The sequence below is a fragment of the Canis lupus genome, chromosome 36 (genome assembly GCF_003254725.2).
Source record: "Canis lupus dingo isolate Sandy chromosome 36, ASM325472v2, whole genome shotgun sequence".
Taxonomy (NCBI): domain Eukaryota; kingdom Metazoa; phylum Chordata; class Mammalia; order Carnivora; family Canidae; genus Canis; species Canis lupus.
The window spans coordinates 15,135,344-15,159,346 of NC_064278.1; the positions used below are offsets into that span (position 1 = coordinate 15,135,344).

Consider the following 24,003-nt stretch of genomic DNA (forward strand, 5'->3'; position numbering starts at 1 on the left):
AAGAGGTTCCTTATTTTCCAGATGCTTAGGGAAAGCACATTTATTTTACTTCGGTTGTCACATATACATAGACAGATGAATAGACATGGAATTCAGGGAAGATGGCTAATAGAAGACATGAACATAGTATTTTTTAAGACTGCACTGATTTATTTTTGGTAGGAAAAGTAATAGATTATACAAAAGTCTCCTGAACCCATGAAAGTCAAATGATTGATTTCTTCCCGTGGCAAACCAGAGGTGGTATTTATAGTCGTGCAGGCAGCAGAATGGAGATAATCTAGGTTCTTTTGGCTTTTCTAACTGAAAGCTCCAGTTCCAATAGATAGGAAATCCCTTGAATCAATTCTAAAACTGACTGGGAAATTTACTGAGTATCTTTTCAGGATTAGAAGGTGAGGGATGTGAAAGTGGCTTGAAATGTAAACGACAAAGGTTAAAGCCATTTTGTAAATCCAACAGTTAAGGATTGTTTAAAGAAGTCTGCTTAAATGTTTGAAAAGATGTTCAAGATGAGGCTGATTTTTTTTTTTTTTTACCATTTGTGAATGGATTTCATTATTTAAAATATGTCATGTTTTAGATGTTGCTGGCATGTTCACTATTGGGAAAACTGGAAACATTTGTTTTATACAGTGGGCAGAATGGCATTTAGCCTTTATCCTAAGCCTCCAAAGTGAGCTAAAGACTGATAGCTTAAAAGGGCAGTTGTTGATATTTCCTTCTCCTATCAGGGGCAGCTATTCAGAATGGAAATGCAGTGGTAATTGGAAGGGTATTCATCAGATTCAATTTCACTAGAAATTTCCTTGTATCAGAATCATCTTGGATAACATAGGGGATACAGCAAAATGTACAATTGTTGTTTTCTTTGAAAAGGGCATTTAAATCTGAAACAGAAAGTGGTTACACCAGTATGGTTTTAACCAATTAACTACAGAGGAGCTTAAATGCAACACAGTTTTTACCATTTTCAATGGACTTTTTGTTCCTTGTTTGCATAATTCCATTCCAGTTCATCTCAATTATATTGTGGTTACTTCCTGTTCTGAGGTTTTTCTGCTTCAGAAATCATTAGAAATCAAGGTGCTGAAGTTTTTCTGTGAAGGTTTCTTTATGATTAGTTTCTTTCCTTGCACACTCCTGAATGTTTTTCCCTACCATCAAATAGTGGACATTTCATATACTAGGATTTTATTTGAAAGACAGTATATAATTTTATATGTTTCTAAGATACAAGACTAATCAACTTGACTTCACTGTAAACATTTTCCTGTAGTGAAAGTTCAGACAGAAAATTCACATTTTTTTTTCTCAGTGTTTTGAGTACTTCAAATTCAATTGATGGCAAAAATTTATTGTTTTCAACATGTACTTAACCCAAATTAAAATAGATTTTTGATGTACTGATTAATTTGGCCAGCAGAGAATTATTATTCTTTTTTAACCCTCTTGGCACATATGAATAAAGAGCTGTGTAAGGTTAGTGATGAGGTTTTATAAATGAACTTCTTTGCCTCTCTCTTGTATTCACAGAGGAACCAGGTATCTAAGGTTGTACTTTGGATTGTTTGTTGATTTTTGCAAACAGGTGTCTTATTAAGGATTTTGAAAAGCGGCCTTCTGTCACACATCTCCTTGACCACCCATTTATTAAAGGAGCCCACGGGAAGGTTTTATTTCTGCAAAAACAGCTGGCCAAGGTCCTCCAAGACCAGAAGCATCAAAACACTGTTGTTAAAACAAGGTATGGTACTTGGTGTCTTCCTACTTCCTCTCTCACGTTATTTATAAAAATGGCATGTCATGTGTTCTGATTTGTCTAGCATTAATACTGGTAATTATCACATCCCTGCATTTTTGAGAGTTTCATTTACATGACATTAAGTACTCCATACTCAATGGATGAGATCTAGAGAGCTTTAGAAACAAGCTGTCCATTTGTCCTCCTACGGTTAATATCTCTCAACTGTGGCTAAAAGACTGCTCTGCCCTTATGTTCTAGTTAAAAACCAACACACATATATATTTATATTTAATATGAATGTGGATTTTTTGTTTTTAACCAGTAAGGTTAGCTGTATGAAAACAGCCAGGGATGAGATTGTGTGAAAAATCTTTACTTGGCCGTTGCTGATTAGAAAGAAGAAAGTAGACTATAAAAAGTGATTTTGGAAAGATTACAAGTTAAACACTAGAAGATGTTTCTCTAATGTGCTCTGAGACCCTATTCTTTAATTAAAAATTCCTCAGAGACAATTTAGTATTTTTAAATGATTTTTTTTTTCCACAGGTGATGTCTATGCTATCCAAAACAACTGTGATTCTCCCTCCCTGCCTCTTTCTCTAAAGTGTAGATTTTAAGAAATAAATATTTATTTTCAGGGCCAGTTTCTTAAAATGGTATTCCATGGTGGTCTCTAAGAAATAGACCTTTGATTTCTGTCCAGATGGTGGCAGAATTTCTCTTTAAAAATATTTTTTTAATGTAAATAAACCTGCTTCCCAGCTCAGCAGTTACTTGGTTTTATAAAACTGGCCAGGATGCAGATAAGCTCTAATCCATTATTATTAAAAGAACATTAAAAGGACTGGAGGTGAAGAAAATAAAATTTCACTAGTCACAAGTTCTGGAAATATTCATGTATTCTGTGGAACATTGTTTACAAGTCAAAAAAGCATCGGAACTCTTGGAGCTGGAGGGATAGTTTTAAGGTGACTGTATCTTGCTGATTTTCCCTGCCACCACCACGTTCCCTTTTGAATAGCTCGAAACAAATTTTTTCCTGCTCTTTTCCCCTTTCCACTGTCATTTGTGTTTCTGTGGCTTACATAGGTAGAGAAAGTCTTATGACTTGGTACCTTTTTAAAACAGTAAGAACTTGCATTTAAGCCCTGGGGAACTAAAATCCCCTTTCTTCCCCTGTTTCTGTTCTTGTACACCAGTCACTTCCCCAAAATCACTCACCTCTCCCTCAGCACACACAGCACTAGCACCAGAAATGAAGATGAAATCAAATCAAACAGACAAAACAAAACGAAACAAAAAACCCAGCATTTAAATGCTCTAAGTTGAATCAAGCCTTTCCTCCTTTTTACAATGTTCTGAAATTTGCTGCAGAACAGTTTTTAAGACTTAGGTTGCAAAGTTATTCAGCTTTTCACATTTGCCGGACTCTGCCTGTCCAGAGGTATGTTCTCTTTTTAAAGACATTCCTTCTTTTTGTATAGAATATCAGACTCCAGTCTCTCTCACCCACTCTCTCTCATTTCTCTTTATCTTTTTAACTTCTTTGCTCTCAAAAGCCTTATATGGTGGCAGAGACTTCTTACAGAGTCTTTGTAATCTTCAGTTTCACTCAGGAGTTTGTGTTTCTTTGAAAGTCTTTAAAAAACAAACAAACAAAAAAACCACACAACCAGCGGTGCCTGGCTGGCTCAGAGTAGAGCATGCAACTCTTGATCTTGGGATCATGAGTTTGAGCCTATTTTGGGTTTAGAGATTACTTTATAGATAAATAAATAAAAATTAAAAACCCCTGCAACCTTAAAAATAAGAATAAAAACTTTAAACAGTTGCTTCCTTAAGAGGTAGGACAGTTGCTTCCTTAAGAGGTAGGAAAATTAATTCTAAAGGAAACACAGTACCTGTGAGACACTTAACCTGCCACTTCTCCCATGTTGTTACTTCCTGTTACTTCCTCATAGCAGCTGGCAATTATGGTTGGCTACATAAGTGTTTTTAAAGCCCACCCAGAAAAACTCAAATATCATTTGATGCTGGTGACTCAATATATCTAAAGTTGTGAGTTTACAAGATAAGGTTGGAAAAGAAAGAACATTTGAGGCAGTTACATAGATGAGTGAGGCAGATGCCCCACCTACCACTTTCTTGTACAATTATGGTCACCCAGAAGGCAGCCCAGTGTGGTGGTTAAAGCCACTAGCCCTGCCAGAGTTTAATCCCAGCTCCACCACTCCGGGACAGGTTGTTACATTGGTCTATTCAGAGGTTTCTTCATCTATAATATGAGGATTCTTTTGAGAGTTAAATGAGTCCATATATAAAAAATAAGTAGAATAGCTCTTGATACAGAGTTAACAATCACAGTATTAGCAGTGTAGTATATGGGGGGTCTATTTAATTCAGAGTTCTCCATTTCTGTTTAATACTACCTACTTCTTGGCTTTAATTTGTATAAATTCATCTCTTTATCATATAACATCATGAAAATAAACAGTACTTAGCTACTGAATGTTAAAAATAACAATTTCTATCTCATTTAAAATATCATTTATTCATTTATTTGTTTAAGAGACATTTATGTGTGCATGTGACAGGCCCTCTGCTGAACAGAAGGACTACAAAGGCAAATCAGATATAGTTCCTGATAAAGTACTAATAGCCCAGTGTGTGAAACAGACAAGAATCAGATAAGAACAATTCAACATTAAAAGTACCTGGATAAAGGGATGCTGGGGAACACCTGGAAAGAAAAGACCCCTGGAACTGGTGGGGAGATGATCTTTGTATCCTGAAGAATGAATAGAAGAGGAAACAGATTATTCTGGGTAGAGGAGAATAATGAGCAGTGATCAAAGGGCAAAGGTACAGAGGCTGGAGAGAGCTTAAGGAATTTGGTGAACATTTCGTTGGCATTGCTGGAGCTTGGCATGGAACAGGGAGAGGGAGAAACCAGGCAGGCAGGGGCCAGGTCATGATGGGCTACAGAGCTTCCATTTCTTTCTTGGGAACTCAGGAGCCAGTGAAGGTTTTTAAGCAGGCATGTACTCCAGGAAGGTCCTTCTGATTGCAGTATAGAGAATGGATTGGAGCTGGGCAAGGCAGGAACAGAGAGACAAGTGAACAGATTGTGACAATTTGCAAATAACAGACGATATTAAGGACTTAGTGGTGGATTTGATGAGAGAGAGCAGAGACAGAGAGAGAAGTGTTACAGGGTCTGTCCAAATTGGGCTGCCTCTCTGCCATGGTTAAGACTGCAACCAAACAGAAATTGTAAGACACTAAGGGACCCAGATCAGTAAAGAGATTATGCTTCCTTTTCCTAACCTACCAAATGCAATGCCAGGTACTTCCAGATATACACAAAGTTTTCAGCTTTCTTTAAGGGTTCTGCAGTGTTCCAAATGGCTCTGAGTCCCTCAGCTGGAGAATTGTTTAGTTTTGAGAACCAAATGCAGAGAAATGAAACCTACAGACTGTAGGGAAAACTGTCTTACTGTTCCAGCAAAGTCAGGGAATGTTCTTTCCACTTTAGTATTTTCTCCAGGGGAGAGAGAAGTTGATGGTTTGAGGGGAAGACGGCAGGTTCTTAAAGAATGGGGCAAACTTGGACAGGTGAAGTGGAGGATCTTACGTAGAGGGACACATTGAAAATAAAGAGGGAGAGGAGGTAATAGAGGAAGCAAGAGGAAGTGGGAACAAGGGCCTAAGAGAAGGGTTGACCTTAGGAAGAACCTCTAGATTGAGAAAGACACAGAAAGATTAGATGAAGATATCTGGAAAATTTGAGGGGTGAGAGTGGGATAGGGAAAGGGGGTCCTATGAGGCAACTCATGTTGAATGCCCTTTATCTTTCAAAAAAAGTAAGAAAGATGGTCTCAAAGTTGGGAGTGGGCTGTGGACACCAGGGAAATGTTAACTCTTTGGAACAGCCACTAGGAGGAATATTATAAAGGGTCCATTAAAGATGGACATGATGATTGCTCAATAGCACAGAAAACCCAAGAGGAACTTAACTGAATAGCATTCCATTGTAGTGAAGTTAATCACCATTTAAAATAATGCATGTAGAGCATTCAGCACCAGAACCTCTAAAAAAATGTACCTTTACCACCACTGCCTTTCCTATTATCTTTTGCAATTCTTAGTAAAAGGGTAGGAGTAGAGGAAGCAGATACTCTGGTCTTCAGATTGGAGGCTAACTTGATGGACATGATGGGTGGACAAGGGAGCAGAGGAATAAAGATGAGGAAAGTATCCTTGGGATCTTTTGGGGATTTGGAAGAAAGTGAGGCCAGAAGTGGCTTTTTAACCTTTGAGCCTGGTCTAGGTCAAGAGACTGGCAGTCGCAATGCAGATAAAGAGCAGATTCAGTGAGTGGTTGGTGAGTGGACTGTAGTAGAACTGAGATCTTGGGAACTTTTGAAAAATAACTGGGAACTAGTCATGGCTGAACTTGTAGAGAAATTCAGTGGAGTTAGAAAAGTTGTTGGAGAGTTGACAAGTTGAGGAACCCTGAGATCAGTTTGTGGAAAGAAATAACAAAGTGGTTGATCAGGGGTGGGAAAACCAAAGACTGATACCAGGGGAATAGAGAGAAAGGAAAATGGAGGTCAAGTGCTGGAGGAAATGATATACAGGAATGATGTGGCATTTTTAAAAGGTGAAAGATTGGTTAGGGAGAAGTATGGCTGAGAAATGCAGAGAGGAGCAAGGAAGATGCCCCTTCTGCTACCTTCTCACAGTGAGTAGGTGGAAAGTGAAGTTGGGTCAAACGCCTTATGGGGCAGTGATCTACTTCAGTTCTGTTGAGATGAGTACGTGTTCAAGAGAAGGCTAGGAATCATGGGAGCTTGTTCACTATAGACGAGGAACTGCTTGAATGGTGGTGTACATGAAGTGTGCATGAAGAATGACTTGAATGGTGGTGAAACCCCATCTCCCCTCTCCTGGATCTAAGCAGTCTAGCTCTTCAGAGTGATCTAGTTGTGTGGAAAGTGAAGCCACGATCCATTCCCCCTTTTACATCATGTATGTGAGGCCCCTATGAAGGAGCAACATTGTGTTGAGATTTGATACCCATTTGATACCCAATGCTGACTATAGTGTATGAGTGTAACTGTTGGAATTTAAGTTTTTCCAGTAATTCAATAATTTTGCCATAGCATATATTTGATTCAGGTATGATAGAGTAGTTTTGAAGCCAAGGCTTACTCTCTCAAAGGAGGTTAAAAAGCCCTAAAATCCCCTGAACAGTAGTTGGGAGCTTTATTTTTTTACTTAATCATCAGGGATGCTTTTAAGCAGTTTGGCCATTTCCTTTACATCAGCTCCCATTTCCTCGGCCTTCAACACGACTTTTCCCCCCAGGGATGAAATCCCTGACTTCATCAACTGTCTGGAATATGAGTGGAGGCAGGGAAGATGCTGGGTAGGCTGTGCTATGATTCCCTCCTGCCTTCCAACCTCCCATCATGGGCCCAACTGCAATCCTTAGTAAAATGACAAGATCTAACATGTCTTTCCCTTGTGGGTGGGTTGGGCCTAACTGAAACCACAGATTTTAAACCCTCAAATGCCAGGGGTCTACTGTAAGTAGTATTTGGTAGAAGAATTAAGTTGCTGGTTGTTTTCTGCTCTGTTTAATGGATTTTGATTCTACTTTTGCAGTTTGCCTGAGGCTGGTTAAAACAATTACCTCAGCTTTTCTGATTTTCTTTTCAATGTGCAGCAGTGACCTTTAAAAACAGATTTCTCACTGCTTAATTGTCTAGCCTTCTCCAGTAAGCCTTGCTCATTTGCTTCCTCTTTTACCTTCAAACATGCATATATATTCACATCTAACATAATACATACACTCATGAGCTCCTGGACTCTTTATGTAAATGAATGAAATTTTTTTTTTTTTTAAGATTTTATTTATTTGAGAGAAAGAGAAAGCATGAGCAGGAGGAGGGGCAGAGGGAGAAGCAGACTCCACTGAGCTAGGAATCAAATGAGGGCCTCCATCCCAGGACCTTGGGATTATGACCTAAACCGAAGGCAGATGCTTAACCAAATGAGCCACCCTGGCACCCCTAAATGAATGACTTCTGAATGATTACTTTATCAAGTGCTGAAGATACATGACACAAAAGAGATTAAAGCGCTTCCTGTTCTCCTAACAGACAAGAAATAAATCCACACCAATATAATTAGTATCTGCTATCTATCTATATGTCTGTAACTGAGTGAATAAATTAATATTTAATTTTCTGATGTAGTCACTGATTCTTGCTGCCTAGAGAAGGTGAGTATATCAAATTTATGACTGATGATAAGATGCTGATTGATTGGAATTCTGGCCAAAATCATGCTTAGATGAAAAACTGGGAGTTACGATGATTTCCATCCAAACAACTCTATTTTTTAATCAATGTATTGTAATGTTTGCTTGATAGATAAAAACTTAAGTTCTAGGTCAAGATAGAGCTCATGTAGTTAAAGTTATCTAGGTGGTATCTCTACCCATATTTGACTCTCAGTAAAATGGTATCACACCTAGATGGTCTGCCATTGTTTTTTCTCATTTTAGGTCCATGATTATATAGTTACAGTCAAATAAAAGTTTCTCTTTCATTAGCTCTGCTATCAAAGGATATATTGAAATGTAAATAATGATTTGGAAGAAATATAATAGTACTACTTCTCCAGTTTTGAGTAATAGTTTCCTCACTATATGGGTAGAATGCATTGAATGTGGTGATAAGGGAGTTCCTCTGAACTTTCAGGTTCCTCTGATCTATCCAACTTGTCAAGTTGTGCCTCAACTCTGTCCATGGCCACCAAAGCCTTTGTCTTAGAATCTTGAGGACCACCACTTTTGAGCCTGGACCTTTTTTCTTACTACTTCTATTCTTTCCCCCTTTTTTCTCCACCTTCAACAGATTTTACTTCCTTTTGTATGTGGAATCTGATGGAAGAGTTAGTCATTCTCCATTCCTTCCAGTTCTACTCTTGGATGGAGGGGAGGGCTCTGAGCCTGAGTGTGGAGGAACTGTTGTAGAGGTATCCTTCACAATGGTCCTGTCACAGCATGACTGTTCCTAAAATGCCATCAGACATTTTTCAGTACAGCATTGAATCTCTGTTTACTAGCATATCTTCTGTAATTAGTAGGCTAAAAAGTTTTACTTCCTTCCCATCCTGAGTTATGATTTAGAGGGTCTTCTTTTGCTTTGTTCTTCATCATAGTTGGTGGTAAAGGGAAGAACGCATCCTGCTGCACCTATGTGAAGCCCCATTTTGACCTACTTACATGGAAGTCACTGCTTCCATGGGCATAGTTAACAGATGGGAAGAGGCTAGGGATTAAGGAATTACTTTCAGACAAAATATATAATATTTGTCAAAATCTTCCTATGGCCAGCAGCTTGAACAGAGAAGTCTGTAGCCCATTGATGAGATATTAAAGAGTATCATACACAAATGAGGTTACCCATAATGCAGGCATAGAGATGAAACTATAGTAAAGGCAACAGTACTTCAGGGATTTATTCCCAGAGAACAATGCCCCGTGTCTGAACCAGCTTGGTACCCTCTACAGCTTGTTTCTCACTCATGGGCTGGACCTAAGACATTCCAAAGTATCTCCCGTCTTCTACCTCATCTGTGCCTACCCTTGTCTTATAGGAACTGTTAGCCTCTGCCTATCTCACCTACTCTTCAGATCCAGTTCTTAATCTCCACCCATTTCCTTGGACTTGATGTTTCAGACTTACCCTTGTTTCCCTCTTACCTGAGCCAGGAATTCTGACACCAATCCTCCTTTTCCTGATCCCTGAAACCTAAGGTCAGTCCTACTCATTACCTACCAGCTCCCACCAACCCCAAATTCCAGGAAACAGCCCAACCCAGAGTTTTGAGTTTCTTCTTTTCTAAGCTTTACCCCCACCCTCCCACAAACTCTATTTGTCTAGGAAGTCAGGCTTTGCAGCCAACATATTTAGAGCTTCATAAAAACAAGTAAGAATCTAGCAAAAAGCAGTATGGACTTTGCTGGGATTTGAAAATGTCTTTTGAGTCGTTAAAACTTATCCTTTTGATTTAATAGAATGCCTTTTGCTATTCATCCATCCACTTACCTATTTATCCATTTCTCTGAGCTTTGAAACATTCAATCCAAGTACCTTGTAGTTGGAAATTTGTAATTTTCACATTAAGAATTCTTCAGCAAAAATTGATAATAGATGCTATTTTCAAGTAAGGCACTAGATGGAGCATGTGAATTTAAAGGAAATTTAAGCTGGTAATGACCAGTGATGACGACAAATCATTTAATGAAAGAAAACTAAAAAATTTAAACCAAATTATTTTTATTAGTTTCAACTAGAAATAGACAAATATAAAACAACATAATACTTTTTATTAATATTATTGAAAGTCCAGGATAATTTTTTAAAAACAGGTAAGAACTGGAATAAGTAATTTTTTGTCTTCAGAAGACTCCAAAGGAAAATGAAGCAGGTGGCAGTTTCAGAACACTAGTCGGGGAAGGCAGAGATGGGGCTAAGAGATATTTTTTTTCCACTGGTTGAAAAAATGAATCTGTCTTGATAGAGTGGAAATATCTTGCACCAACATCAATTTCTAGATTGCCTGCTTCAATTTTGGAAGCAAATAAGTCTAAGGAATTTGATTGCCAACAAACGTGGGAAGAGACCATATGTGGCTAATCATAGCAGGTGAAATCTTTTAAAAGTTGTTTATAAAATATTAAAAGGGGAAGATTTTTATGAGAATCAGGCTCAGATTTTCAGACAGTATCTGCATGATTCCTGGAAATTAAATCTGTACTGGTATATAGACAATCTGCTGCAAGATTCAAAAGATGACAGTTTTGATCCTGGTGGTATTACATTGTACATGTTCACCTTGAAAGTCACAACTTTATTTCGAGTTTATTTATTTGTGATATTACAAGTGAGGTTTTGTCAGTATTTGCATTTTTGGTTGGCTATAAAAATGTCATCTAGTATGAAACTTGACATCCCTGTATGTGGTTCGGGTCAGGAGTTCCTGGAGGAAAAAAATAATCCGTGGGAAACTTGCCATTGATTCAGTGGTATTTGAAATTCTGATTTCCCCAGTCTTCCTGTTATGTTTACTTCTGAAAGGCCTGTGCTTTCTGTCTAGGATATTTAGTTGTATTCAGTAGGAAGGTAGAGTGGAGAGTGCTTACTCCATCTTGACTTGAACCAGATCTGTGGATGATTTTTTTAATTCCTCATTTTCTTTGTTGAAGATGTATAGAATAAACTCTAACTTAGCCTATTTGATACAATTGTAAGGTAAGGATTTAGGAAGATTAATTAGATGTATTTATTAATATGTTGAAAATTTAGTTTTCTTAAAAAATGTGTCATGATATTTCATGATGAGCTTCAAGGAAAAAAAATGCTTAGGTTTTACATGAAGGGGATTTGGCCGGAAAATATGCACCCTTCTGCTGTTTTATTTAGCAAAGTTGCTAGCCAAAAGCAGGCAGCAGTTGAGTTTTAGTAAAAGTTTGTATTTTAGTTCAATCTGATTTCTCTTTGACATCGCTATTATATATTACAGCACAGATGAATAAACCCTTCTGTTTAATAATTTTAAAATGCTTAGGTTGTACGTTTGATTTTATTAAATAAAATTAAGCTTCAGCTATTTTGGATCTCTATATGAATTAGCAGCAAAACTGGCTCCAGCACTGGAAATGACTAATACCATGCTTCAAATACCCCTTCTTCAAATCTATCAATTATGGGAATTGGGAAGTAAAATTTAACAGGCAGGGAGGAAAAAAGTGTTTTCTTTGCCCATCTCTATCATATTATAAAGTCAAGATTTAATATGTAGAGCTATTGAATTTGCTTCTTTCTTTTTACCTACTTCTGTGAAATGCACACAACAAGGGACAGAGCGCACAAAAGGATGCCATGATGCCTACATGGTACTTACAGCAAAATGTTCAGTAAAACTAACTTCTGGGGCCTGGCAAAATAAAACTGGGTCCTGTGAAGCTGTGATGATGGTGAGCATAAAAGGTGACAGTGACATACTGTGTGGTGGTACTGCTGAACCGACGGTACCTCGAAGGCATTTTACATGTGATTTTGTTTAGTTATTGGTATTTTGAGTAATATGTGGAGTTGTGTAAATTGTTGATTCCAAATTTTGACAAGGTTGTAACAGTAGTACTTGGTACATTTTTTTTCAACTCTTTTGCATTTGTATATCCATGACTGTATTACTTTCACAGCACCACCCCCCCTCGCCCCGAGCCTCCCCCATCCTACCCCACGAGATAGATACTCATGAGAGGTTCTGTTTATAGATAGCAGCAAACTGCCATGCTGGCTGTTAAGGGAATTGCTAAGTGGCCCACGAGACATTCCGCAGAACCCTGAAACAAGGACCCAGAGTTTTAACTTCCTAGCTACCTCTTTCCCCCTATACCACATGGAGTAGTGATACCTTTATGCAGAAATTATGGGAAAGTCTACTTTGACTTGAACTAATTTTATACCTTCAAAAACTATATTTTGGTTTGCCAAAGGAGATTAGTGTTGCTTGCCAACTAAGTTTTTTATTTTTATTTTTTATTTGTGCCAACCAAATTTTTTAAATGTCTGTAGAGTAATGCCCTCTCAGAGAAAAATCTCACATATATAGACAAGGGTATACATATAAAGATACTGAGTGGTGTTTTGTTTCTAATAGGAAAAAAGTGGAATCAATCTAAGTGTTGATGATCACAGGACTGGGTAAACAAATTGGCATATATTCATATGGTGTAATATATATAACCCAGTGATTAAAGAGACTGAAATATGGATATGTATGTGTATGTCCATGTATAGAGTTAAAAAAATTACAACATTGAGTGGGGAAAAAACAATTTTACAGAATGAAACAGTATATCATTTTTATAACTAACATAGAATATGTATTTGCTCACATGTATGACCAATATTTTAAAATAGATTGGAAGGATACTCAACAAATAGTAGTCATTCAGGAAAGGGGAGTGGGATGAAATATTGGTAACAAAGGGATTTCAAATAAATAAGGTAAAATATAAACATTTTGATTCCTTGATATTTGCTATATTATTCTCTAAAATTTTCTGCAGTTTTAAATATTTTTCAAAAAGTTGGAATTGATACTGGTGGATAGCATGAGAGGACCTCAAGGATAGTACCTGGGTGAGAACTATATACCTGACCATTAACAGAAAGAACATGAGATATTTATTTCTGGAAAAGCTGCTTTGCATTTAAGAACGAATAGAAGTATTAGCTGGGCCCATTTGGCAATATCCCTCACTGTAATAGAAGGCAGGCTTGAGGTCTGGAGCTCACCTTACTCCTGATAGCTCTATAGCAACAGGGAGAGGGCCCTGCAGCTTGGGGACCTGGACTGTGCTTGCTCTTCCTCTCCCCATCTCTGAAGTCTCTGACTGAGCATATCATGTGGTAAGATTATGAATGAAGCATTCTCATTGTCTACATTCTGCTACACTTTATACTGTGTTAACTGTAATATTCTCTGGATAAATTTCTAGGCATGAAAGAATGCATACCAGAAGACCCTATCACGTGGAAAATGCTGAAAAATACTGCCTTGAGGATGATTTGGTGAATTTAGAGGTTCTGGATGAGGTACTAAATATTTAGTAGGCAATTCTCAGCGATGACATTTGTTTCATGTGAATGGTCTGACCTTTTTCTTGTAGACATGCTCTCCTAAGGTCACTTGAAAATTTAATTGTTTGTATAGCCTTGGGGTGAAGCTGAGGGAGCATTTGGTTGCTGTGACTATGATTCCATGTTGTGTTCATTTATAGTCCCCCAAATGTCCTAAATGATGAAGAGGAAAGGATTTGCATTTTTTCCAATAAAGCCCTTTATATTGTGAGCCTAAATTATTTATTAAATCACCAGAAATTATTTTCTGTTTTAGAGAAAGTGCAGTTTAATTTTTACATCAAGATAGTTGTGTGTTCTTCATAAAGAGTAGCTTTATTTAGGGAAATAGTGAAGGATAATATAGCTTGAATTTTGAATTTGAAAACTGTGATAATCCCCATTTAAAGTATGCATGTTTAATAGAGCTGTTAATTGCACTGGAACTGCTTTTGCTGATTATAACTCTAGAGACCTGTAACTACAATGCATGAATCACTAAAGTGTAACATGGAAGTGTTTAATTCCATATTCCCACTGCATAAATTTCAAGTGTACTGCTTTGAGAAATGAAGTTGCTGTTTTTTGCTATACTTTATCAATAGGAATGGCCTATCAAATAAAATTCTAAGTAGAACATTTTGTTTCGGGTAAGACAGGTTTTTCATAATAACAAAACCTTTGTTGGATATCTCAGTGTCCTTTAGCAGGTGCTAAGTGGGCCTAATTCTTTCAGTATATTCCTATTTTTTTTCTTCTTCCAAAGCAAATATCTGCATTTAGGATCCTTCGGGTCATAGTATGATTCAAATTGACGACTTTTATCTTTTATAAGAAAGCATTCTCATAAGACTAAATTTGTTATTTTTTTAATTCTTTCTTGGTTGGAAATAATGTTTACTCTCAGTACCATTTATCCTCCTCTTAGGATACAATTATTCGTCAGTTGCAAAAGCGTTATGTGGACTTGCTCATTTACACCTATGTTGGAGACATCTTAATTGCCTTAAACCCCTTCCAGAATCTAAGCATATATTCTCCACAGGTAAGAAGTGCTATTAGAATATGTTGCTTCTTAATAGGAAATTAAAAACCACAAGGGAAAATGAAAAGGGAAAAGTGAGAACAAACGTATGCTACTTTAGCGGTGTTAGCCCAACCTGCAGATAATCAACACAGAAGAAATTCTTATATTTCAGGGGCAACTTTTTAGAGCAAGATACGACAATAATAGCCAACATTCATTTAGTGCTTGCTACCTACCAGGTACTAGCTTATCTCACTTCTCATTATCCTGTGAGGCAGGCACCATTATTAAAGCTGTTGGGCAGATGAGGAGACTTAGCATGGCAAAGTTAACTTCCTTGCAAAAACTCATGAAACTAGTCAGTGAAGAACTGGAAATTGAACTTAGGCCTGCAGACTTCAGAGCCTGTGGCTCTACTCCCTTCCTGATACTACAATTCCCCTAACAAGTGACAAAGCCTTGGTTTCATGGGCAACAGGTACTGGAGCATTAGATATTTTCTTTAAATTAATAATTTTTTTCTTCAGTTTTCCAGACTTTATCATGGGGTGAGACGTGCCTCCAATCCCCCCCACATATTTGCATCAGCAGATGCTGCTTACCAATGTATGGTTACTTTCAGCAAAGACCAGGTAAAACCTCTCCTTCCTTTCCTGCCAAGTTACATAGTGGAATGTATTCTTTCTTCCTTTGCAGCTCTTATGTTTTCTGGAAAACTCCATTCTTGTTGCTGGTGCTGGTCCAAGGAAATAGGACATGAAATAGTAGGTAGTGAAACAGGAACAGTGATAAAGTTAGAGCAGCTGGAGAACATGAAAATTCTTTTGGGTAACATGAAAAATTCACATCAAGAGCACTCATTTTCCCTGATAAAATGTAATAAGAATGTTTCTAATATGAATATGAGAACATAGAGCCAACACAAACCTGATTACATGGCAATGACTATACTAAAAACAGAATGTAGAATGACATAAATGAAATTCCTTCTTATTAAGGTTTCAGAATTTTCATGGTTCAGTCCTTTTTGTATGAAATACTGCATACAGGTTGACAGTGATTGAGCCCCACACCATTTAGCTGCTGAGAAATCGTGGTGGATTTGGTAAAGACTGAACAGATTTTAAACTTAATTCTAATTAAACCCAAACCTCACCTATACAGCTTCCTTTTCTGGACCTTCAACTCAAGGTGGTAACATATCCAACCGTTGATCCTTCCTTTACATTCAGTATGTGTATTTTCCTTTGTGTGTTTAAGTCTGTTTGAGATATAAGTAATAAAGTTGATGGGAAAATTTTATGTGAGAGTTACCATGTGTAAGTTTCCTGAGACCTATAAAGTCCCAGCTTTGGGTTTGCTGAGGAATAGTTGAAACTATAACACTGCAACTTACAAAATAGAAAACATGGATTGACTATAGGTTAGAAACTTGGCTTCTCTAAGTTCTTACCTTTCCCAGAAACTTGTGAAATGACCATGGATTCCATAGAGAGGAAGTCAGTGGAGAGAGATACATGTATTTCTCAAGTTGAGAAGTTGCCCTACTGTGTTCTTTTCTGACACTGAAGGTTGTGTCTTTTCCAACACCAACCAGTTCTTTGATTCTGCAACAGCAACTGGATGTCTACCAATTCAATTTCATTCAATTCTAACACTCACCTCCCAGAGTTAGCACAAACCCCATGGTTAGGGCTCAGTCCCAAAGACTGCCCCCATTTCAGATGCCAGCCACAAAAAGGGTGGCACACCAGGCTACCCACACTTCTGCCAGTCCACAAATTCCAGAGTTTCCACAACCACCCGTGGGTCTGACCATTTACTAGAATGACTCACAGAACTCAGGAAAACACTTTTTTAAACACTTAAATTTGCTGGCATAGTATAAAGGATATAACTCAGGAACAGCCAAATGGAAGAGATTACACAGGGCAAGATATAGGGGAGAGAGGTTGTGCCAAGCTTCCATACCTTCTCTGGGCATGTCCCCTCCCAGCATCTCAAAGTGTTCATACCAGAAGCTCTCTAAATCTTGTTGTTTAAGAATTTTTATGACTTAGTCAATCTCTAGCCCCTCTGTCTTCCCAAGCAGCTGGGATGATGGAGCTGAAAGTTTCCACTCTCATCATGTATTTGGTCTTTCTGGTGACCAGCATCCATTGGAAAATTATCCTGGGTCCTACCTTGAACCATCTGGTTAGCATAGGTTTGGTTGAAAGGGACTTTTTTTTGTAAATTACAAAAGATGGTCCTATTGCCCCTATGATTCAGGAAGTTCCAAGAGTCTTAGGACCTCTGTGGCAGGAACCAGAGACAAAGACCAAATACACGGTTTTTTATTCTGCCACACCCACTAATCCTCCTGATACCTAAAGAGCTGCTAGGGAGGAATGATAAAAAGTTCAGTGTTACAAAAAAAAAAAAGAAAATTGTCCAAGGATATGGGCTGGTCACAAAAAAGAAAATATGAATAATTTTTTTATGAATAATTTTAAACATATGAAAAGATCTCAACCTCACTGATAATAAAAGAAATGCAAATTAAAACTACTGAGAGACCATTGTTTTAGGTTTCAGATTGGCAAAAATCCAACATACCCTATTTGTGAGACTGTAGGAGAATAGGCACTTTTACCAATTGGTCCAGTCCTTAAGAAAGCAATTTGGTACTATATCTAATTTACAAATGTCTTTATCTTCTAGTTCAACAACCCATTTCTAGGAATTTATTCTACAGGAAAACCTACATGTAAATATAATGCCCTATATATAGGGTTATTCATTGCAGTATTCCTTGTAATAACATAAGGAGTATCTGTCAACATGAGACTGGTTAAATAGACTGTGGTGCATCTGTACAGTGAAACAAGCAGCTGTGGAAAAGTGGAAGAAGCTCTCAGTGTATGCAAATGGAAAGATTCCTATGATACCTCGTCCAGTGAAAAATTAAGGAGTAGAGTAGTGGATATATTGTGAAAGCCATCGCTGAGCATACAGGTTGTTTACTGTGCTATGAATGCTCCACTCTCACTCCCATTTTCTATACCAGTGCATTGTCATCAGTGGAGAAAGTGGCTCTGGGAAGACAGAGAGTGCCCACCTGATTGTTCAGCATTTGACTTTCTTGGGAAAGGTATGGACTCCCTGCTTTGTGTGTCATGGTTCAAATCCTTGCAGCATCACTGCATATTTTATAAATGGTGGAAATGCTGGTTTTCATTAGTGGTAACATAAAAACCTCCCATCTTTATTATGTTTACTTCCCGATAGCTAGGCATCTTAAGATGTCAGCATGCCATCCTTCTTTCACATAGTGAGGAAAATAATGCCAGCATGAATTTACTAGATTATCAGAAATTAATTTTTCATGTTTTGAATGTAATAGAAACATTTAGCCATTAAGTAATAAAAGTGGTTAACCACTAGGAACAAGATCAAGGACAGCCACTAAGGCACTTAAAGGATTGGAAAATAGAAATCTTTGAGCAAACATTGAAGGAAAAATGGAAATTTTTAGCTTGGTGAAATGGACATTGAAGGACTGACCTGAAAAGTGGTCTAGCAGTTACTTATACTCAGAACTAGTGTATTATGAGACTAGGATAGCATTTAAGGAGTACTTTTTAGAAATAAAGTTTATTGAATATTATAATGGATGCCTGAGAAAAGTTATGGGATCTATTTAAAACTCTTTCTAAACTGTTTGGGCATTTTATCTGTCAAGGATTATAAGTGAAGTGTGGCTGGATATAAAAATTGATTACCTGGGACACCTGGGTGGCTCAGTGGTTGAGCGTGTCTGCCTTTGGCTCAGGTCATGATCCCATGGTCCTTGCATCAAGTCTTGCATCAGGCTCCCTACAGGAAGTCTGCTTCTCCCTCTGCCTGTTTCTTTGCCCATCTCTCTCTCTCTCTCTCATGAATAAATAAAGCAATTTTTAAAAAAAAATTGATAACCTAATCTGGCCTCATCTGATGCCTGTGCCCCTGGGGAGTTGCTCATCTGAGAAGACAGTGCTGGTGGTTGGTGCTAATTTCCCCAAGTTCTTCCCGAAAGGATAATGTGAATTCTGGGGGTAGGGAGGGGTCCCTGGCAATTTTGCTAAGGTAATATTTCTGGAAGCTCCTTTTGACTGTTGTCTGTTTGGCACAGGCCAATAATCAGACCTTGAGAGAGAAAATTCTGCAAGTCAACTCTCTGGTGGAAGCCTTTGGAAATGCATGCACTGCCATCAATGACAATTCGAGCCGTTTTGGAAAATATCTGGAAATGATGTTTACACCAACCGGAGCTGTGATGGGGGCAAGAATATCTGAATATCTCCTTGAAAAATCCAGAGTTATAAAACAGGCAGTGTAGGTGCATTATTTTATGACTCTGTTTTTGCTTTGCAAGGTAGACCAAGAGGCTTTGGTAATCTTTTTCTTTTTCTTTTTCTTTTTTTTTTGGAGGCTTTGGTAATCTTAATGGCTCCATTTCACCCTTGTTCTTAGCATCCCTGGCCCCATCCCCACCCCCAAGCTGCCCAAGAAAAAGGAATTATTTAATTGAAGGATAAGTGGTAATTTTTTACCTAAAAGATGTTTGCAGGCCACATACAAAGGGTTGGGGTGGGAGTACTCTGGGATTAGCACACTCATTTCTTTTGAGTTGGCTGTACTAGGTAGAATTTAACAACATTGTGAATACTTTTAAAAATCATTAGGTACTGGGGCACCTGGATGATGCAGTTGGTTGAGCGTCCAGCTCAGGTCATGATCTCAGGGTTTTGAAATGGAGATCCGAGTCCAGCTCTGTGCTTGGTGTAGAGTCTGCTTGGGACTCCCTCTATCTCTCTTTCCTCTCCCTCTCCCCCGCCCATAAGTAAATAAGTCTTTTAAAAAATTCATTAGATACCTTAAAATTGAATTTGTTTATTAAAAAAAACACTGATAATATTCCACATACTTATTTTTCCCCCTAGATTGAAAAAAGAAAAAAATGATTTTAAGTAGAGCAGTCTAGCATAGTAATCAATAGTATGGAGACCTCTGGATTCAAATGCTGGTTCTCACATTTGCTCTCCTTTGTTATGTCACTTAACCTCTCTGTGCCTTATCTGTGAAATGGAGATGCTAGTAGTGCCTACCTCATGGGTTTGCTGTGAAGATTAATGAGTTCATTTATATAAAATTACTTTAAGGGGATCCCTGGGTGGCTCAGTGGTTTAGCCCCTGCCTTTGGCCCAGGGCGTGATCCTGGAGACCTGGGATCAAGTCCCACATCGGGCTCCTGCATGGAGCCTGCTTCTCCCTCTGCCTATGTCTCTGCCTCTCTCTCTCTCTCTCTCTCTCTCTCTCTCTCTCTGTGTGTGTGTGTATGTGTCTATCATGAATAAATAAATAAAATCTTAAAAAAATAAAATAAAATTACTTTAAAAAGTGCCTTGTATGGTATGTGTTATTAGGGGGCTAGCCATGCTTTTTATATTTATTGCAGGACACCAGACTTTCTCAGGAGCTTGGTCCACCATGTATTATTCAGTAATTATCCCCTGAATCCTTATGGTATGCTAGTGTTGTACTCCCTGCTTGAATTGCGAGAGTAAGCAAAATAGACAAGGTCACAGTACTCATGGAGCTCAGAGTAAATGGGGGATGGAGATGACGGAGGGAGGATCACAAACATTAAATAAATAAACTTAAATGTAGAACCATTAGGATAAATCCCAGGAAACAATATAAGGTGCTATGAAGGTAAAATAGAAGGAAGGGCACACAGCCTTGTCCAGGAGGAGAAGGGCTTCCTGTGTATGAGATAGTTAATCTGAGACACAAAGATCACTAAGAGTTAGCCAGCAAGGTGGTGCTCCTTCCAACCAGGGAGATAGGCAATGATGAGCCTGAGAGCAGATCATGCAGGCTGGGATTTTGAACCATATTCTAAAGGCAGGGCATGCTAACCCGTGGCTCAGCAGTTTAGTGCTGTCTTCAGCCCAGGGCGTGATCCCTGCATGGAGCCCGCTTCTCCCTCTGCCTGTGTCTCTGCCTCTCTCTCTCTGTGTCTCTTCATGAATGAATAAATAAAAAAATCTTAAAAAAAATAAAAGTAGTAGGAAGCCATTTACTGTTTTCAAGCAGAGGAGTCACAAAACCCAAGTTGCATTTCAGATGATTGCTCTGGCTTCAGTGGGGAAAATGGATTGGAGGGGATGCAATAGGGATCGTGTTGGGACCATTAGGAGACTGTCTGTTGCCAGATCTCTGTGAGATAGAATGTTGGTCTGGACTAAGTTATCAGCAGTAAAGAGAGAAGTGGAGAGAAGTTGATGAATCTAAAAGCTACTGTGTAAAGAGAATCCACAGCACTTTGTTCTGGGGTAGGAACTCAAGCATCCTCCTCTGTCATACATTTGCAGTGTCCTCACAAAGTAGGGGCTGGCATGCAAATTCAACAAATGAAAAAAAAAAAAAAGACAGTTACTTTAGCTTCCCTGTGGCTTCTTAGTTAATTTTTATGAGGTCCCTTGCTTCTTTCTCCCCAAATTAGGGTGGTTTTAAAGTTTACAGAGCTACCTCTGACAGAATGGAAAATACAGTTTTCTGTGTTCAAATGTAAACTGTTCTTTTATAAAGAAAATGTGAAGAGGGTTCCAATCAGAGCTATGTCACTTATTGTATATGTCACTTAATATAATATCCTCATACCTTATGTTCCTTATATGCAAAAAAGGGCATAATAAAGTCACCCGTACAGGGTGGTTATGAGAATCAAATGAGATAAATGATTTATATCAAATATAGAATCTGAAACATAATAGGTATCTAATATACCATACATTATTATTATTAAATTTATTCAATATGATAGCAGTAATGAGGTAAAATAAACTGGAAATATTGAATGAGGGGAGAAAATAGGGACTTGTGCAGGTCCTGTTCACCTAACCCTTTCAGTCTGCTCCCTTTTAGGCACATGTAGAATTATCCTTTTAGGTACTCTGAGGTTGTGAATGTGGTCATATGACCAGTTATGGGAAATGAACAATGGCAAGACCCTCTGGCAAAGTGTAAGATGGTGGCTACTGTATCAGCCTGGGCCCATGAGTGACATTGATGAGTTCACCCCCTTCCCTTTGCTGATCCTCAGTGGGACATGTATTCTGAGCAAGAAGTAACCACTAAGTTGAGTTAAGCCACTAAGATCTTTGGGATGTTTGTTATTGCAACAAAACCTAGCCAAACCTGATAGATACAGGGATGAAAACTAAATCTAATTTATGCTAAGGAATGGGTATTGGTAGGCAGTGTTCAAAAGAATTGAGAACTAGGGAAATCTGCAAAAAAAAAACTATAAGAAGGCAAGACCAAGATGGGTCCAGCTGAAGCCTGCACATTTATCAGAGTTAAAAAAAATAAGTGATATTTGTACTAGGCATACTGATTCATAAAGCCCTGAAGGGGCTTTACTGTCTTAAAATTATGCCCTCATCCCTGCATGCTCAGGTTAGATACCTAGGAGGTAGACTCCAGACCTCTTTCCCTCACCACCTTCATTCATTCTCTCAGGATGTTCTTTTACTTGTTCCTCCAAATATATCTTTAAGCTTACTCTTGTTCTCCATTATCACTATCATTGCTACCTATCCAAGTTACTTGCTTTCTCACCTGGATCTCCTAATTGATCTTTCTGCATCTATCCTTCTTAGAGTCTAGTCCTCATCCTGCAGCTAAAATGCACCTGGTTAAATACGGACCTACTCATGTCATGCACTTATAGTTCACCGTGGTTCCAGTTTAAAATGCTGCAAAGAATTCTAATTACTTAATCAACAAAGTCCTCATTATGGCCTGACAAGGCTTGAGGTGGGCTGGCCCTGCCTACCTGCCCAGCCCTTCTCACTAGCATTTTTTGTTGTTGTTCTATGTGAGCCCTTGTGTATATATTGCTCCCTGTCTTTGGAATGCTTTTTCCCTTTCTTTCTGTAGCTCCTCCCAGCCCCCACTCATGTTTCAGTGTTTGGCTTAAGTGTTATTTCCTTAGAGAGTCCTTCTCCTGACTTGACATAAATAGCCCTCATCTCCCAACATTATTCTTCATCTCAGCCTTGTGTTTGTTTCAAAGCCCACATCACAAGTTTCTTTGTTTCTTCTCAGTCTGTCACTAGAAGAAAAACTCCATAGGGCATGAATCCTCTTAGACCTGTATCCCTGTATCATCTGGTGCAGTGCCCACCATGACTGGCACTTGGTAAATTTATTAGTTAAGGGAACAAATGAGTGAGAAATGGCAAGGAGAGGCATCTAGGATACAGGGCAGGAATAAAAATATACTAGAAGAGCGTTGACAGGATAAATGGCCAAAGGAAAACCAAGATACCCAGGAGAAACTGAAGAAAAGAGTGGGGCCCATGTCGCAGAAGGGAACAAAGAATAAGTAGAAAGATTTCATTCCACAGAGCTGAATCCGCCAGGGTGAGGATTTGCCAAATCCCGGGGTAACAACAGAAGAGACTATCCTCCTCTGAGGAAGGAAAGGGATCCAGAACAGGGCTTTTTAAACTGTCTATGCTGTAGGACCAGTTAAAAAAATTCGCAATCCGTTGTAAACTAATACCTTATAAAACATAATGAATTGTCAAAAAATTATTATATTCTTGGATATTATGGCAATGTCATTTGCTATAAAATGTCTAGACATGTACTTTGAGTTCCTTATCTCATCATAGGCTAACAACAGGCCATAGACCACATTTAGAGGAGCACATATCTGAAAGGACCATGGCCACAGTGACCTATAAAAGGGTGGACAGCAGGATACTAGGGGATGGTGGATATTGCTTTAAAAGAATACAGATTTGGAAGAGTGGAAACCTCAGCTCTGGGACCAGTTCTGCTTCCTAACTCTTCCTGTCTGGGGCTCTAAAAGTAGGGAGATTGCCCGATATCTCTCTAAGCCAGATATCACTGTCTCTTAAGTCACACAGACTCCAAACAGAAAGCATGTGGCACAGACACATAGTCACTTGGACTATACTAGAAAGATCTGTAAACATGTGTAACCTGAGCTGTTATGTATGAATGTTCCATTCTCTAAAACCTCCTTCTGTGGAAAGTTAAGTGTGTGCAATCATGTGACACTGTGACAATTACTCTACTAATCCTATCACTATTACTATTCTGTAATTGGGATGTGGCATATTTAATTTGCATATTTGAAAATGCAAATTTGCTATAGGATAATATTTTTCACAGGAAGGAAAGGCTATAAATTACTTGAAATGGGGAAAGAATGTTATTAATATCTTCTTTCCCCTTTTTTCAGGGGAGAGAAAAATTTTCACATATTTTACTATATTTATGCTGGTCTTTATCACCAGAGGAAACTTTCTGAGTTTAGACTTCCTGAGGAAAAACCTCCTAGGTAAGTATCAGGGATTTTAGTTGATTGATTGATCTATTTATTTAGTTGTTGACTTTTAATGAATGTGTAACTAGCCATGGAGAAAACTTAGAAATAAATGGAACTTTTTTTCCTAACT

General features: G+C 38.3%; 1 protein-coding gene across 14 annotated transcripts in view; it reads left to right on the forward strand.

The window, feature by feature from the left end:
• Window positions 1-24,003, forward strand: part of MYO3B (myosin IIIB) — a 427,138-nt gene that overhangs the window by 158,532 nt on the left and 244,603 nt on the right. For 13 of the 14 annotated variants that reach the window (XR_003141433.3, XR_003141434.3, XR_003141436.3 and 10 more), the window contains 7 exons: window positions 1,592-1,747; window positions 13,335-13,431; window positions 14,384-14,500; window positions 15,010-15,114; window positions 17,532-17,615; window positions 18,636-18,838; window positions 23,787-23,885. Coding sequence is in view for 10 of the 14 variants with exons in the window: in XM_025460118.3 (XP_025315903.1) it covers window positions 1,592-1,747; window positions 13,335-13,431; window positions 14,384-14,500; window positions 15,010-15,114; window positions 17,532-17,615; window positions 18,636-18,838; window positions 23,787-23,885 (861 nt within the window). In the remaining 4 variants the exon portion in view is untranslated. The remainder of the gene's footprint in view (window positions 1-1,591; window positions 1,748-13,334; window positions 13,432-14,383; window positions 14,501-15,009; window positions 15,115-17,531; window positions 17,616-18,635; window positions 18,839-23,786; window positions 23,886-24,003) is intronic. The other variant, XM_049106170.1, reaches the window with a different exon arrangement.